At 48.4% G+C, this 18,415-nt stretch overlaps 1 protein-coding gene across 5 annotated transcripts in view; it reads right to left on the minus strand.

Moving 5' to 3' along the window:
- Positions 1 to 18,415, minus strand: part of ltbp3 (latent transforming growth factor beta binding protein 3) — a 36,228-nt gene extending 17,813 nt beyond the window's left edge. For 4 of the 5 annotated variants that reach the window (XM_080013411.1, XM_080013410.1, XM_080013412.1 and 1 more), the window contains exons 1-4: positions 18,119 to 18,415; positions 2,480 to 2,758; positions 1,464 to 1,624; positions 1,244 to 1,349 (exon numbers count right to left, since the gene is read on the minus strand). In XM_080013411.1, coding sequence (XP_079869537.1) covers positions 1,244 to 1,349; positions 1,464 to 1,624; positions 2,480 to 2,758; positions 18,119 to 18,359 — 787 coding nt within the window. In that variant the 5' untranslated portion in view covers positions 18,360 to 18,415. Of the gene's footprint in view, positions 1 to 1,243; positions 1,350 to 1,463; positions 1,625 to 2,479; positions 2,759 to 11,176; positions 11,285 to 18,118 lie in introns of those variants that run through there. The other variant, XM_080013413.1, reaches the window with a different exon arrangement.

Consider the following 18,415-nt stretch of genomic DNA (forward strand, 5'->3'; position numbering starts at 1 on the left):
CAGTCCAGAAGTAAGTTGGGTGCGGACCGAATACAGCTCAATCACACTGTCGTATTTCAAGGATCAATAACAGACAGAAGAAACTTGCTATGACTTCATTGCAACAACCCATCATAATCACGATCACATGCACCAACAGAGCCACAAACACAGTCCTGTCGGGAATAAATCCACGTCAGAATATTTTCGTCAAAGTTTCCGCTCCGGCATGGTCATAGATACGGCTGTGGCGCACAAAGAAAACACAGCCTTTATTTCGTTTGTCCCCGGATTGAAAAGGGTATCCAGACCTATCGGGTTTTGTCAAAGGCCGCATTGTCTGAGTCAGAACCCAGAGTTGGAATAATAGTGGAGTGGAAAAAAAGTGAGCGGCCAAGATTTTCTTGAAATTCAATCTTCGGCAGCGTCATGACGGTCCTTCGCCCGGACGGCCCAGAGGAACCAGCTTAAGAGTTGTTTTCCACATTCTCCCTCTGTCTCAGTCTGTGCACAATTCCTGCATTTTCCCACTTCTCCCCCCCTTCCTACCTTCCCTCCTCTTTCATGGACACACACACACACACACACACACACACACACACACACACACACACACACACACACACACACACACACACACACATACACATACACACACACACACACACCAGATGTAGATCTGATGAACATCTGCAAAAACTGGACTTTAAAAATAGATGTTGTTGCCTTCCGACATCTCGTCACGCCTGCCAGATAATGTTCAGTAATGGGCAACTAGAGACCGAACCACAATCAGGAAATGCATGTCGTACTTTGAGATGAAGTAAAATAAACATACATCATGAGGATAAATATGCAAAGAATGAAAGGCCACCTAGAGACAGTTTTACACCCTCCATTGCTCCACATGGAAAACTGGGAGTGTGGTTCGTAATTGAATGTCATTAGCGACGCCATGGCGACCGGTAATAAAACAAAGACAATTCTCACCAACGCAAGCGTCGATAGTCGAAAGCAGAAGTGAACGAAAGCAGCAGTTACAATAATCATACATGATTTTTTATTTTATTTTTTATTTCTTTTTTTAATGAACCAGAGCTTGGTATTTTGAACTGTAAGTGCGAAAATCAGTTATTTGTACAAAATATATAGGGTCCTGTGTCGTGTTTTTGCAGCAGAGAGCGCCGGCAAGGAAAAAAACCCAACAACAGCTCCCTAGGTCGCCTTTGAAACACATATTTTTAGTATAAGCATTGCAACTTACTTGGAAGCTTTGGACACTGGTAACACTTGTTTTGTCCCCAGGAGTTCCCCACGCTCCCACAGCAGTCCTCCTGGTTGGTCAGGACGGGGAGAGGCGTGCTGTCGCACTAGGGTTTGAGAGGGAGGGAGAGAGGGGTCGGTCGATGATCCGAAAACCGACCGTTCTGAAACGGATTTTTGGCAGAAACGTGCTCCGCCAAGTGCGTGCGCTGTATGCTCACGGCGGGTTTGGGCGTGGTCTCCTGGAAGCAGCGGCCCTTGGGTTTGTGCCTCTGCGGGATCAGGCGCGCCGCCTTGTGAGGGGACTTGACGTCCGACTGGTCGAGCGGGTGGATGACCACGGACGTGTCGGCGGCATGGTGGACGCGCACGTTGATCTGCACTGAGACAGGAAGGCCGGGGAAAGACAAGGTGGACACGCCAGAGAGCAAACAGGTCCAGTTGGAGAGAGTCAGAAGAAACGACGAGGCTGAAGACGCTATAACGCTGAAACCATGTAGATTACACGGTTTCAAGTTCTTTATTTTAACTGGGATTCCTCGAAGGCCGCGAGAGATCGCAACTCACCCAGAACTCTGTTGCTCGACTTTAAACCAGACACACCAAAACAGTCACATTTACTGGCTCATTGTATAATTTCGAATTTTTAATTGTTAATACTTTATTATTATTATAATTTTTTTTAATGCTCTTAATCGTTTAAGACCGGTATATATTGCAAATTTACATATACAATATATACATATAGGGTGTACATTGCCTATCCAGAATGCTCGCAACCCGGTGGAAATGAAATCTAGAATGCTGCATTCATCTACCGAAAGATATTACAGAAGCATATGATTACTTTTATTCATTTACACATTTGTTTTTCCTTTTCGTTCTTTCATTAGAATTTTTCTTTTTACGCCTTTTGATTTTATTGTAATACCACTGAAAGGTGCTTTATAAAGTTTATTATTATCATTATTTGATTATTATATGATTATTTTCTTGTTTATTCATTTTATTTTTTGGGGGTTCATTACATATTTTCCAATTTCTTCATATTTTTATTATATTATTTCTGTATCTATCCATCGATCCACCTATTATTATTATTATTATTATGATTATTATTAATAATCATAATAATAATAATAATAATAATAATAATAAATAGTGCTATTTCAGTGGCTTTGAGGGTAGCTGAACTACCCAGAGTTCCGGTACAAAGGGAATACATAATGATGGCTACCTTCTGATGAGTGGTGTCCTCCTTGTGCCAGAGGCAGCGTGAAAACCGAGTGGGTCTGAGCCAACTGGGTGCGTCCCATGGCCGACTGCTCCCCTTGCTTCTGGCCGTCGGTCTTCACAGACACGGGGTAGACGGGCTGCTTGTTGCCCCGCGCCGCCTGAGCCTGCTGCATCTGCTGCAGCGGAAACTGGCAGAGGCGGCCGGTGAAGCCAGGCGGGCACAGACAGTGCGTCCTGGAGCTGCACATCCCCCCATTCATGCAGGTGAGTGGACACACAACTGCAGAGACAGGGAGGGCGGGGGGGAGAGCCCGAGAGATTAGGGAAGCAAACACCCACAGCACAACATTTGTCTCTTCGTCACAGCAGAGGAATAACCTCAAATCGGAAGCAGCGGTATATGCACATTATATACACCGTATTTACACCAAAATATGAACCTGAGTCTGTGTACCGTTTGGATGAAGGATTTGGAAAATCCTATGTGACAAATCTGAGCTCTTTGGGAACACCTTCCTAGTGGGCATATCAAAATTGATCCTCAGAGCAGTGTTTCCCAAACTGAGGTCCGGGGGGGGTCCCGGTACATGCACTTGCGGTCCGTGACTAAATCATCTCCTATTATTATTATTTGAAAGGCCAACACCAAGTCCCTGCAGACACATCCTCCCTCGAAAGCGCTATGGTGGTTTTGCTTATCCGGCACATGACGGTGCATTTTATGCGCAAGCTTATAAAAATCACCCCTGATATCCCATCATTAAAATAAATAATAATAACTTTGTTCAATATAATAAATAGTTGTCGAAGTTTCTATCACCCCCCCCCGGTTCAGCGGCAACGACTGTGTTTTTTTTTGGTGTTTTTTGCAGCGCCATATTCCCGGAAATCTTTGCGGATGCGGCCTCACTGGGGAACTCTCGGCGTCCGCCAAGCCCACGTTCACGCCGCTCCCCGGTCAGACCTCGTTCACCCGACCGGCTTGCGGGACTCCGAACCGGTGGCCCGCGCCGCCTGAGGTGGAGGCAGCGGTTTGAAAGGGGACGGCGCCGTGAGAGAGCCCACCGGCGTGCCCGGCGCTCTCCGCTGATTCATTGTACCATTGTTCGGGGGGGGCCGAAAAAACAAGGAACGACAGAAGAATCAGAGGAAGAGAGCTGGGTTATAGGGAAACGGAGCACGGACAAACGATCCCGGGGAGGGATTGTTCTTTTTGTTTTTCTCTGACAATATCCGAAACGGGTCAACCGCGTCGCCTCGACGGCGCGGGGCGCGTTTCCAACGTCTGAACGCATTCTAGCGTCTGAACGCATTCTAGCGTCTGAACGCGTCCGGGGGCCCACCCCGGTCGCGGGGGGAGAGGGGAGGGGAGGACCGGCGAGGACGCGAGGGGAATGGAAAGTGAGGGAGCGGGGAGAGGCCTCTTTGTTTTGCCGAGCCAAGCACGCACACATGGAAGCCATTAGAGGGGGATTGCCAGAGAGTCTGAGCCGCAGCGTAATTAGGGGACGAGATCACTTTTAATACGGCCCCGAAAGAGGGGCTTGAATGAAAACGAGGAACCGTGGTGAGGCGAGGGGATCCGTCGCCTGGAGGGACGGGTTGCCGGGCGAACCCCGCGGAAACGCGTGGCCGTGGGGGGGGAGGGGGGTTGAGCACAGGCAGCAACATGCACAACCAGCCTGGCAGAGGGGGAAGGCGGAGCAGGGGGGGGCGACCTAGCCCTCCTCGCGGCTCCGGCGGCGTGCGAAGCCGACTCAAGTTACCACAGGTTCGGGGCTCGGCGGAGCGGGCGACGAACGGAGTGAGGGCGGGGGTTTGAAAAATTTGGATTTCAGACGCAGAAAGAAAGGGAAGGAGGGAGAGGGAGAGAGAGAGAGAGAGAGAGAGAGAGATCGGGGCGTAACCTCTCTCCAAAACGTAATTATACAACCTCCAGCGAGCCCGCAGGAACTGGAGAGACAACACAGAGAAGGCCCGGGACGGGGAGAGCGCCCGTCTGGCAGGGAGGCCGACCGCGCCGCGTGAGGTCACGATTCAAAGACGAAGAGCACCCCCCCCCCCCCCCCGGGGCCATTACGCAACCACACACATCACGTGCGGTGCGGTCGCCCCTTAAAAGAGACCCGCGGGGGGAGAAACGGTGCGTTTATGGTGGCGCGGGGAAGGGGCCCGGCGTGAGGGGGGGGGCCCCGAAACCCAGGGAGCCCCAACGGTTTCCGGATTCGAGTCACGTCACGTACGGCCTCCCCGGTAACCGTCTCGAAAATAGTGCGACCGGATAGTTGGCTTTTATTATTACAATATTATATTATTTGAATGATACATCGAAATTAAACATGTCAGACATTGAGGTTAAGAACATCTAAGAAAAAAGGGAAATAATCAAGTATCGCAGCTCTTATTGCAGGGTTTACAGCAGCTCACGTCAGAAGGCAATGATAATAAAGTCATAAGAATAGAAAATATAGAAAAAAAAAAAGGCTTTGTGTATTAAACCCACAAATGACTAATAAACGACAGACAATCTCAAAATGTACAATAAAAGAAGACATTTTTCAGGAATTAAAATAATAACAATAATAAATAAATGACAGATAACTCTGAAAAGTCAAAAATAATAAATAAAATAATAAATAAATCAAGTGTCGTCCATTCATTGTTCATTTCACAGCACAATAAAGCTTTGTTTTTAAGGTCAACGTTGTATATCTGCTGACTCTATTTTTCTGTTTTTCACTGTTTATCGCGGCGTTTATTTTCTATCGTTTATTTTTAGGTTGACTGCATATTGTCGAGTCCCCCCCCCCCATTCCAGTATAGATTCACTGTGTGTCGTCCACGGCTCCTCTCGTTCACTGCTTAAACCTGAGGTTTATATTTAATATTCATTGTTGGGTTTATTGTTTTACGACCAAACCTTTCCTGTTTCTGTTTCATTTTTCTGTTTTGTTGTTAACCCTCCTTCTCGTTTGTTTTTCCTCGGTCATTTTCATTTGCTCTGTTCTTTGCTACCTTTCAGGTTTGCATTTATTGTTTATCAACAGGTTCACTCCACGTTGCCACATTTTTTTTTTTATTTAACTTTACTGCTGTAACTTCGAGGTCGATTCACCTAGTTTCACCACTTTAACAAAGCATCCATCTCATACACATCTGATTCTATCTCCCCCCCCCCCGTGGAGTCACCGGGGAAAGCTTCCGGTCGAAAACTAAACCCCGAACCCTTCCGCTGGTGTTGCCCCCTCCGGCGGCGCAGGGGGAAGGGACCACGGCTCCCCCGCGCAAGGCACATCTGCCCCACAGCTGCTCCACGGAAGCTCAGCCCCCAACACTCCACCGCACGGCCTTTTCGACGAGCCCGGGACTTCTTTGGTCTCATATCTGGGTGCGTCTCCCCGAGCGGCTCTCCAGCGGCGACCTGATCGGTGGATGTGAAGTGGTAGCGCCGTGCTACGCCGCATCTAGAGCCTCAGTGACGCCGCCAAAATACGCAGCGGGCGTCAGTGACACATGGGCGAGTGCTGCCGAGAGAAACAGTGTTTTTTTTTGTTTTTTTTACCTACCTGGGGGACTGTTGTAGGCATGGAGGTTCGAGATATGTAATCACGGCTTTGGTTTATTATCCAAGATAAATGATGTTGCCGGTGAGCTCCACATCAAATACCAGAGATCACTCTTCTAACCCAGGCCGCCACCGACGCCGCCATCCTCCGGTTGAACCAGAGACCTCCGGCCTAATGGATCGCAGACATTCCTAAGACGATGGTTGATGTGTTATTGAGAATTAAAAGCATGTCGGCTTTCGCCTCCCGGAATGAATGGATGACGAATGCTGGAGGAATGCTTGGACGTCTGGTTCATGGGATTGTATCATCATTCCCATTTCCTCATGAATTTCTCATAGAAGCAATCTCTGGATAAAGGTTGAGACTGACCTGTGATGTCTTGCCTTGTAATGCCATTACACATTAATTAGTATTTAGCATCAATTTGTTTTTATAAATAAGACTTTTTCTGTTTTGTATTTTTTGCCAATTTGTATATATTTTAGAGTATATATATATATATATATATATATATATATATATATATAATTTTTTTCTCCTTTTTTCTGTGGAATAAACTGTGAGGCAATGACTGCATTATACAAATAATACATACATAACAATCCAGTAGAGTAGGATGGTTTACAATTTTGAAGAATGTGTCTCAAATTACACGATAATATTCAAATATATTCTATTACACAATGTCATGGTCAAACCTCCACCCCCCCCAAAAAAACAAAACAAAAAACAAACAAACAACATGATCATTAAAAATGGGCCGTCTGGCATGGAGCCCCGCTCCAAACCCCAGCCAGGAAGTAAAATTAATTTCCCATGCGACGTCCACTGTAATCAAAAGTGAAATTTGAGCTGCACTGAGAGAAGTGGAAGCCCAGAAAATTTAGATGTGATTAAGTGTGGCATAATGTTGAGAGCTTGGATTCAAATCAAACGACGTATTTCTCTGTGTGTAACAGTACTTTGGCAGATGCTGCTGGCGATGAAATGATGGTTCTACTGGCATCCTCCCAAGGATGTTAAGACAGAGGGAACAACAACCATAATTAGGGATGCACCAATTTATCGGCCGTACATCGATATCGGCCGATATTCTCTTTGTTGACCACCATCGGCGGTTGCCGATGTTTATCCAGTGTTTCCCACACAGACTTTATTTGGGCGGGACGCCAAGTTATATTAACAGCGGCCAAAGTATATTTGGCGACCCATTTTAAGCATTTTTTATTTACATTTTTTTTTAATCCGCCTGAAAGAACGGCGCCATCCGCAATGGATTTTAGAAGATGCAGAGATGGCCCTCTGCAGCGCTCTAAGCAGGAAGCGATGTTGCGTTCAAGGGAACTCGGAAAACATCGGCAATTAGCCAACAGCCATCAGTTTGTGCGGTTGCAGTATTGGCTGCCGTAATGAGTTATGCGAGTCCTGGTGACATGCAGAATTACTACTACAAGCAGATACACATGTTGCGTGTGATTACTTTATCCTAAAAATGAGAACATGGCTGTCTACTACATGTAGTCCATGGAGTCCTGCCTCACGGTGTCCCTGTGGCAGGAAATCACTCCGTGTGGAAGTTCCTAACAACACACTTCCATTCAAACGGCTTAAAACACTGCATGTCCCTCAGAGACATTTTATCAACTTTTTAAACTTTTGGGACTAAAATAAACGGACACGATTCAGACCCGTTGCTCTGGAGCTGCAAGCCCACTCCATGTGTGAGGACAAAAACACGGAATATGTTTTGGGCTTTTTTTTGCACTTATTTTCAATAATACACCAACGTTCTGCTACTTCCAGTAATATTTGGCCGTTTTTCCACTAAGTCCTGCTCCAAATATATTATATTGATCAAACTTGAACCGCACTTTAAGCCCCAAAAATGCCAAGGAGAATAATAATAATAAAAATAAATAAGCTGTAGGCACCGATGAGCGGGGTCCAGTTTTAGTCGTGTTAGGTATGTATTACAGTTTTCTGTGATACGCAGCACAAGTTACAATTTTCCGAGTTTACTTTGAGAGCCACATCAGCTCCTCTGGTCTGTCGTCTGAGCAAACGTAACTAATGCGTGAATCCACCAGGTCAACACAGCGCAACTCTCTAAATGCGAATGAGCTCCCAGAGACGAAGCCTGGACTGATATAACATTTGTTCATGATGTCATAAAGCGCCCCGCTCCACAAACTAATCAAGGTATGGCAACGTTCTTCAGCTTCCGGTAAATTTGCAACGTTTTTGACAAATTCCTGTTGCATATGTAGATCGATGTGGATCAAAATTCCAAAGAGACCTCAAGCATTCTGTGGGCTGGACCCCTTATAATAACAATAATAAAAATAAGTAATAAAAAAGAAAATAATAATAATAATAATAATAATGATAATACATGATGTATGAAACACGAAACCGAACTTGCTATGGAAAGCACAGGGAGAAATGGGACAGAGAGAAAGACAGAGAGTGAGACATGATCTGTTATTGGAAATATCACATTTAAGGGAAAGCGAGTGGGGGCGGGGGACAGAGTACAGCAGAGAGAAGTCCGTGAAAAAAAAAGAAAAAAAAGTTCACGGGGAACTTTCCTCTTGTACAGGAGAGTGAGGAAGGTGAAGGTAGCGTTGGAAAACATGGAATGGAAACACGTTTTCCCGAAGCGCTGATATGTGAAAGAAAGAAAAAGAAAGAAAGAAAGAAAGAAAAAGAAAGAATGAGAGGGATGCCTGTTGCCCTCTGCGTGCCCCTGGTGTTCTGGCTGTGACCACCCACCCACCCACCCACCCACTCGCTGTCTGTCTGGGGATGACGCACCGTCACCCCACTCCACCCCCACCCCCCACCACCACCGCAGCCACGGCCGCACCCTCCCGGCTCAGATATTCCCCCAGCATGAAAACAAATTATAGCTCCTAAAAACTCCCAGATCAAACGCTTACTAGCACACTGGGATTGAAAGCTACAGCGCATAGAATGTCCCTAGTAAATATGGCGAGCAGCGTTTTACAAGTTGTTTTCTTTGAATAATTGCCTGAGAACAAAATGAAACCAAATAAAAAATTTAAAAAAATAAACCTCCAGGATCCCGACCATACCAGATTAGATATTCCATTTTTGAATACAAAAATCGGAATTGAAAATGTTACTTTAACGCCAATAGGCTGGGTATTCAAAGGTAATGTCTTTACAGCGAAAGAATGGTATCTGTGTTATGGAGTACTGAAAATACTGTGAAATTTGATGATACATTTTGATCCACGTCAATGCTCCACGTGAAGCAGCCTGAAGTAATACTAAAGTTGTCTTTAACCCTGGCAGAAATCTCTCTCTTATAACCCAGTGTACGGCCTTTAACCGAGTATAAAGGCCGGTAACATAGTAGCATAACAAAGGAAAACTGGAATGAAAAATTATTACTGAGGAGCCGGTTTCAAAGTCAAGGTTTTTGTGGTATTTGTCCCTGTATCTAAATATGCTCAACGTGATCCCTCCAGCCACAACAGGATACACCCACGGCCGTGCCGCAACAACCCAAAGTAAAGGACAAAGGAGAGAAAGCGCCGCCACAGAACCGAAAAAAGAAAGGGTGACAGGAGTGGAAAGGCCATTATCTCGTGACGCGCTCCCATTTACAATCCGCTGCGAAGCAGGAAACCACATGGCCAACTACGCCCACATCACGCTGCTGGGCGACCGCATACCGCGGGGGAGAAGGGAGCGTATGGTGAGACTCCCGCGCCTGGGCCAGGCGCTGGGAGTGAATGACATAATCACTGCCTCCCGAAAACAAACTTCACTTTCCATTCACTACCCAGCGCGCCCCAGACCCTGTTTGCCCTGTCGAGCGCCCGACAACACTTGGCACCCAGTGAAGTTGGTTGACGGCCTGGCAGACAATGGCGGCTTTCTACGCCGGGAGTTGAAATCGGTTGAAAAACATCCGCGGCCCATTACAGCCAGTCAAAGACAACAATACGTCGGATTATCCGACGTGAAGACATCTGCGAAAACTGCCACAGTCATTTCCCCTTGTTCCCGTGACGAGCGCAATCATCACGTATCAGGGGAGCAGATTAGCCCTGATACCATGAATAGGATTCTGCCGTTTGCGAAACGCCGCCGATCAAAGTCCTCATCACAAGTGACTTTTTCATGGCAAGAAACTATGTGGTTTTCATCGCCGGGGGACGGGCAGGAACAGCTACCCAGGGATGTCACCTCCCTCTGTCCCGGGGTTGTTTGTGGAGCGAGAGTCAGACGGGATCTTGGCTCCGCCGCGAGTGATGTCATCTAATAACTGGCCCCGGGGCCCCCGCTATCGCCGGCGCCGCGGTACGAAGGCGGAGGGGCGCCGACGCGGGAAGGGGGCGTGGCGGGTGGGGGGGGGGGCGTGTCAGGTACAGCACCGCCCCCCCCCTGCCGGGCGCTCGGCACGGCGGCGCGCGGGACCTAACGACGTAGACCCGAGGACGGCCGGCTCGGGGCTGTGGAAGCGGCCCTGGCAGGGGCCGTATTATTCTGTTTACTCTGGATAATCGCTGCAGCTCCAGGGTTGTGCGCGCCGTGGGTGCAGGCCCTGGCGCTCGCATTCCAGCACACGGCTTTAAATAACCGCCCCGCTTCTCCCCCGGTGCTAAGGCAAATGGGGTCAGAGAGTTAAAGATGGTAGAGAAGGCTGTTTGTTTGAGCTGGATTCGGTCGACCCCCGCTTGAATACGCCCTCCCCCCGCCCTCACCCCCCCCCTGAACATGCATGCACACGCACATAAGCACAAACAAACACAACGTGGATACGCACATTGTGTTCCTTCACCACTTTACCAAAAAAAAAAAAAAGTCTCTGGTTTTAGTTTTTTTTAAGCTATGCATATCGAAAACAATTTGGATTCCTCCACCTGCACAGTGGAGTCGACTTTACAGAACTCACTGTATAGCGGCTATTAGTTTGAGCCCATCTTTAGATCCGAAAAAATACAAATAATACGCAGGCGAGCCCACGGCACCGCGCCTGCCTGAAAGTCCATGAGTACTGTGGATAGTGTCGGGTAATAAAAAAAATAATAAAAACACAGAACAACAAGGAATCGAGACGGATGATAGATCGACAGGATGGTGAGTTCCATTCCGACCTGTTGCGCTGGAGAAAGCACCAGGTGAACCTCTCCACCCGACCCAAGGAACAAGGTCAAAGCCAGCCAGAACAGCTCGGTCATTGCAAAGGAATCTCTCTCTCTCTCTCTCGCTCTCTCTCTCTCTCTCTCTCTCTCTCTCTCAGAGCCCTGACGTGGCGGTGTCCCGGGAGAAGTCTTCCCCCTGTATCAACAGGTGCCGCCGGCTCTCCGTCCACGACGGACGGCAATCGGCGGACGCGGACCCGATCCACCAGAAAAAACCATTATTTCATTCCAAACAAACTCAAGCTACGCTTTTCCCTTTTACCAGCAAAGCGCTGAGCCGGAGCGGGGTGTGACGCCTTCTTTGCCTATGAACGTGTGCGTGCGCGCGCGCGCCGGCCAGCATGGGTGTTTTTGTTTATCCACGAGAGCTGCGCGCAGCCCGGGAGTCGCGCCAAGCTGGGTCCGGGCCCAACTTGCGGCCGGAGCGGCGGGAGTGTCGCAGGTTTATGGTCGCTTCCGTCCGACCGCCTTGCCCCAAAGCCCGGCGCGGCAGGCAGAGGAGCGGAGGGGCTGACACACGCTTCCAGGGGCGCACCGCCTTTACTCCGCCCGCCGTTCCTCGCGTCACGTCGGGCGGCGGCACATCCTGAAATAGCTCAAAAACAGCACTTTTCACCGATAACCACCTCGGGGCAGATGTGGACTTTATGACTATACAGCATATATACACACACATATATACACACATATATATATATATATATATATATATATTTATATATATATATATATTTATATTTATATATATATATACAGTGGGGCAAAAAAGTATTTAGTCAGCCACCAATTGTGCAAGTTCTCCCACTTAAAAAGATGAGAGAGGCCTGTTATTTTCATCATAGGTATACCTCAACTATAAGAGGCAAAATGAGAAAAAAAATCCAGAAGATCACATTGTCTGATTTTTAAAGAATTTATTTGCAAATTATGGTGGAAAATAAGTATTTGGTCAATAACAAAAGTTCATCTCAATACTTTGTTATATACCCTTTGTTTGCAATGACAGAGGTCAAACGTTTTCTGTAAGTCTTCACAAGGTTTTCACACACTGTTGCTGGTATTTTGGCCCATTCCTCCATGCAGATCTCCTCTGGAGCAGTGATGTTTTGGGGCTGTTGCTGGGCAACACAGACTCTCAACTCCCTCCAAAGATTTTCTATGGGGTTGAGATCTGGAGACTGGCTAGGCCACTCCAGGACCTTGAAATGCTTCTTACGAAGCCACTCCTTCGTTGCCCGGGCGGCGTGTTTGGGATCATTGTCATGCTGAAAGACCCAGCCACGTTTCATCTTCAATGCCCTTGCTGATGGAAGGAGGTTTTCACTCAAAATCTCACGATACATGGCCCCATTCGTTCTTTTCTTTACATGGATGAGTCGTCCTGGTCCCTTTGCAGAAAAACAGCCCCAAAGCATGATGTTTCCACCCCCATGCTTCACAGTAGGTATGGTGTTCTTTGGATGCAACTCAGCTTTCTTTCTCCTCCAAACACGACAAGTTGAGTTTTTACCAAAAAGTTCTATTTTGGTTTCATCTGACCATATGACATTCTCCCAATCCTCTTCTGGATCATCCAAATGCTCTCTAGCAAACTTCAGACGGGCCTGGACATGTACTGGCTTAAGCAGGGGGACACGTCTGGCACTGCAGGATTTGAGTCCCTGGCGGCGTAGTGTGTTACTGATGGTAGCCTTTGTTACTTTGGTCCCAGCTCTCTACAGGTCATTCACTAGGTCTCCCCGTGTGGTTCTGGGATGTTTGCTCACCGTTCTTGTGATCATTTTGACCCCACGGGGTGAGATCTTGCGTGGAGCCCCAGATCGAGGGAGATTATCAGTGGTCTTGTATGTCTTCCATTTTCTAATAATTGCTCCCACAGTTGATTTCTTCACAACAAGCTGCTTACCTATTGCAGATTCAGTCTTCCCAGCCTGGTGCAGGTCTACAATTTTGTTTCTGGTGTCTTTTGACAGCTCTTTGGTCTTGGCCATAGTGGAGTTTGGAGTGTGACTGTTTGAGGTTGTGGACAGGTGTCTTTTATACTGATAACGAGTTCAAACAGGTGCCATTAATACAGGTAAGGAGTAGAGGACAGAGGAGCCTCTTAAAGAAAAAGTTACAGGTCTGTGAAAGCCAGAAATCTTGCTTGTTTGTAGGTGACCAAATACTTATTTAACCGAGGAATTTACCAATTAATTCATTAAAAATCCTGCAATGTGATTTCCTGGATTCTTTCCCCCCATTCTGTCTCTCATAGTCGAAGTGAACCTTTGATGAAAATTACAGGCCTCTCTCATCTTTTTAAGTGGGAGAACTTGCACAATTGGTGGCTGACTAAATACTTTTTTGCCCCACTGTATATATGCATATATATGGATTCAATTGTCATGACCCACTTTGATTTGAGGAGCAGAGGCAGCTCTTGATTTATCCCAGCGACAGGTCAACAGGCAAACCACCAACTCAGAGTGAATGCATTTTTGGAAGCACATAAGAAGTCTCTGTCGTGGGCTTCTCGTCTTCGGCGGCCCGGCATCGCCCCCCGGTCAGTCTGTGATCTGTCCTAACGCACCCGCGGTCAGGGCCAAGAGGAGGAGGAAGGGGAAGATAAATGGCGGTAATAGCCCGACTAACCCGTCAAACACCCGTTTCTTTCTTCCGTTCCCGTGGTAAATGAGGCATCACCATCGCACGGGCTTTAATGCCGCTCATGAATTATAATGTTTTTTGTTCTTTCACTCTACACAGGAAAGACTTGCAAAAAAAAAAAAAAAAAAAAAAGCGCCCGGCTTTTCAAAGAATGCCTACCTACAAAAGCCCGCTCACTCCGAGCTCTCTTTTTGGGATCAGCGACGCCGAAGAAACAGGACGGTTAGGCATCAAAGCGGAATGGTTTTGGTTTTTTTCGACACAGGCCCGGCCGCCCCGGCCATCTCACCGTGGAAGGCGCGTCGTTCCGTTTTTTTTTGTTTTTTTTCCCGGACGACTCCCAAGTCGGATGATGATTTACAGCCGCTTTCACGGAAACGCCGTCATTTCCAAGACAGGGGCTCTGTGATCTACAGCTCTGGCCCTTTCTCCGACGTTTAAAAGGCTTGTGAGAATCTCTGACTTTTTAGAAGCACATATATTAAATACACGAGGCAACCACGTGACGCGGCATTTCACACCAAGGGGAGCTCCTGCGCTCGTCTACCTTCCTCTTGGATTCACCCGCGGACGTATTGCATTCCAACACGTCACCGTTTCAACCGTGTCACCTGCTGCACGTCACGCGTCCGACAGTTGTTTACTCGGACGTAACAGATCCTTCCGCGCTCTCTGCGCGTGTCCGGCCGCGTCCGGCCGCTCCCAAACGGGAGCGGAGGGCAAAGTGCAGCCCGTCCGATTAATCCTCATCTCCCGGCTAATCTGGGCGCCGAGCGCCGACCCGCTTGGGGAGGGGCAAACACAAAAGCTCTGGGGAATCGACGAAGGGTCGCGTTGCGTTTGGTTGATTCCCACCTGCAAAGCTGGTGGTCGTCCGGACCGGGTTAGGGCAAAAACCCGCACACTTACACAAACGTCAACGAGGGGAGCGATTCGGGCGATGGGTGGCTGAGTACAGAGCACGTGGATGCATCCGCTCGGTACTACGACGCACGTGATAAACATTACCAAGGAGGGTGGGAAATCAGCGTGGGCCCCAATCACAGGCTTTATTCACCTCTACGTCGGGGTTGGGAAACTGCATACGGTTGCCCTCCTAACTACTTCCACCTGTCTAGATCTGTTTTTACGTACACGTGGGAGAATTACGCTGGTGTGTACCCGCTCGGAAACTGGATCTATCGACGCCATGGAAATTTCACATCTCCGAATACATTAATCAAGGAATGCTTATGATTATTGAGTGCCCTCCCGACGGAATCATCCTTGAGGTGGATCGTCTGTACAAGTAGCTGTGGCTGGGACTCATTTGCTGGAAAAGTAAAAAAAAATAAAAAAAATTCTTCATATCAAATATGAAAACCACACGACCTGGCGTAGTTCTTTCCGTATTTTGTCAACCCACGTGCAATACAGATTGTGTCACGGCGAAACTCACGATATGGTTTTGTCTTAAATGTACCTCAAGTGCGGTAATTATCACAACTGTCATAATTATTATAATTATAACTGTGGACTTGCAATCCCGGTGAAAGTATTTATCAAGAAACAACTGCCGTGACGCCAGCCCTTTAGTCAGTTTTCACAAGAGCGGTTCGGAGGAGGGTCTAGCCGGGGTAAGTATACCCCCACCGCCCGTCCTGCGGTGCCGTCGTCACAACAACCCAAATATGGAAATCGTCCTATTATTACCAAGGCGGTGGCTATTTTAACATAAGAGTGAGAAAATTCCACTCCTCCACACAAAATTCCAGTCGACATGGAAAAAGAGCTGCACGGCCCGGCCCCCCTTTACCCACCGCCGGGCTCAGCTCCACGCCGCAGGCAGGAGGCCCACACAGCGGCCACGGGATCCAGCGTCAAGGTGGTAAAAAAATGAAACGGTTTGGATTCTCAGGGCCGAACGCGCATTCGGGCAGCGTCCCGCGGCACTCCGAGACGCTCTTTTCCCCGCAAGGCATCTCTTGAGTCACCTCAATGGTGTGACTGTATTATCACGATATAGATTCCAGATTCAAGAGGTTTATTTGTCACATACGTATACATACTTTCATAGATATATGCAGTGAAATGTAATGCAACGCACCCGGTGATTACACACAATATGTCCTAGGGAAATGTCTTTCTACTAGACCAACTAACTGACTCCTAAAACGTAATACAGTAAGTTGAATACTTATAGAATAAAATAAAAATATATAGAATAAAATAAAATACAATAAAATGGAATAGATAAAGGGAATAGGCTTACGTATATGGGATAGGCAATTATGTAAATACAGATATGTGCATTAAACTGGCATGTGAATAAGGTGAGGTAGTGTTTGTGGGATAATACAGCACAGTATACAACAGTAGCGCAGTACACAACAGTAGGACCGGAGCGCCGGCGCAGGCGGGCGCAAGGGGCGGCGCAGCTATCACCATTTTTGTATAACAAGCATTCTATGAGGCGCGATAACATCCGACCCAACCGCGTAATACCCGGAGGAACCCAAATCCATCCCCTCGATCAGAGCTCCCTGGGGGAACCAGTGGTAGATAGGGCAACGCATAGCAGTGTCACGTATGTGATTAAGACACTGAACATGGTAGAATGCTGGAGCAACGCCTGTTGGAAAAGCTCTGAAAGGCGCGTCACACTGGCAACAGACGCATTTGATGGTTGTAAAGCTGACCCACGGACGCTGCTCCAAAAGTCACCGACAGAACCAGACCAAGTAACCCGAGGCGATGCCCGAGCAGCGTTTATGGGGGCGATGGGCGCGGAATAGTTTCGGGGGGGGGGGGGTGATGAGGAATCTGATGGGGACGCGGGATGCAGACATGGGATTAAATGAATTTCATTTCGACACAGACCTTTGTGAGAATAGGTTCTTGGAGAAACGGGGTAAACCAGACTGGATGACGGCGGATCTACAAAACTAATCCGACACAGCCATTGTCATGGCCACGGTTCAAGAATGTCGGCGAGGCTAAATACTCCGCTGTCATATACCGTCTTTTACACGTGAGCGGGGGAGAGAGGGCCTTTCAGGATCATTCATAATTTTCTTCAGCGTTCTCTTCTCTGGAAAATGGGAGTAAATGGAGAGGCCGCGGCCGAGCGCTGGCTCCAGACTGATATAAACTCCTCGACTCCACGGGGTCGCGTCTGATGCGGCAGCGCGAGGGTCAACCCAAGCTTCATGGAGGAGAGGCTGCGAGGGCCCTTCTATTTTAAACCAATCACACCTCAGCAACATGAGTTTAAGATAGCAGCTCAACATGCTCGCCTGATAACGATGACGGCCGGGGGAAATGTGAATTTCAGATGCAGGCATGACCACAAATAGCCGAATTGTAAAGTACTTACAACAGGCCGCTTCCCTCATGTGAAACATGGTAGAAAATGGCCACTAGTCAGAGACCACTATTATTTAATACCTCTGGAGCAAACTATGTATATAAATATCCATAGCTGCTCGGTGACATTATAGTGTAACTCAGGGGTTTATTTTATGGCAAGCCCTCCCCTTGGAAGACTAAGGTCTTAAGGAACCCCCCCCCAACAAAAAGTTGGATATACTTTAGCCTATAATAAACCTCTGCATGGTTTAACATTTGGCTCACACACTTATAAAAAGAGGAAAAACTCAATAGTAGAGGTGAGGAAATACATTTTAAACGCGAAATAACAACAGACTAAGATAAGATTAGTCTCCACGGGAGAAATTTGGCATGAACGGCCAACGTGATTCAGCAGAGCTTCGACACATAAACAGCAGTACGAGAGCACAAACCAGAGACATGGAGGCTCAGTGGGTAAAACAATAGAATAAAGCCCCCTGCATTTCCTAGGGCAGGACTATTCAACTGGTGGCCCGGGGGCCAAATTGGACCCACAAATGGAACAGGCCTTCGGATGAAAATGTATCGGGATAATACGATAATAAAAAAAAAATAAAAAAAAAACCTGATGGCTGAAAGCAACTTAAAAAACAATACCACCCTGAAGTCGGGGCCAGTTACGATGGGGGGGGGGGTCCGTGACTCTTAAGGGGCCGCGGACCTCGGGCAGGTCCACCCCCAGCGTGACACTCACCCTGAAGCCGGAGCGGCGGGGTGTTCGCGGCCCCCCAGGAGGACCAGGGTCTGGGTGTGACCCCCCTCGCAAACTCTGAGGGGCCGCAGCGCTCAGGTCGGGCCAACCCCCCCCCCTCCCCCTCACCTCGCCCCCGCCCCCCGCGGCGTGCCGGCACTCACCCACTCGGAAGCCGGGACCCGTCAGGGTGTCCGCGGCCTGCCCGTTCTCCCCGATCAGCGTGGTGTTGTTGCCCTGCTCGCAGGTGTTCTGGCACCGGCCCAGGGCGTCGCACACCCTCCGGCAGATCAGCGGCGCGATCACCACCTTGAAGCGCTCCCGCGTGGACGCGCGCTCGGCGCACCGGACCAGTGCGTGCGCGCCGAGCCAGACGAGCAGCAGGCTGGGGATCAGAGAGCGCATGCTGGCATCCTCCACGGAGAGGCTGGAGCGCCGCGCGGTGCCGGGACCCCCCGGGT

The sequence above is a fragment of the Zeus faber genome (assembly GCF_960531495.2).
Source record: "Zeus faber genome assembly, chromosome: 14".
Lineage (NCBI taxonomy): Eukaryota > Metazoa > Chordata > Actinopteri > Zeiformes > Zeidae > Zeus > Zeus faber.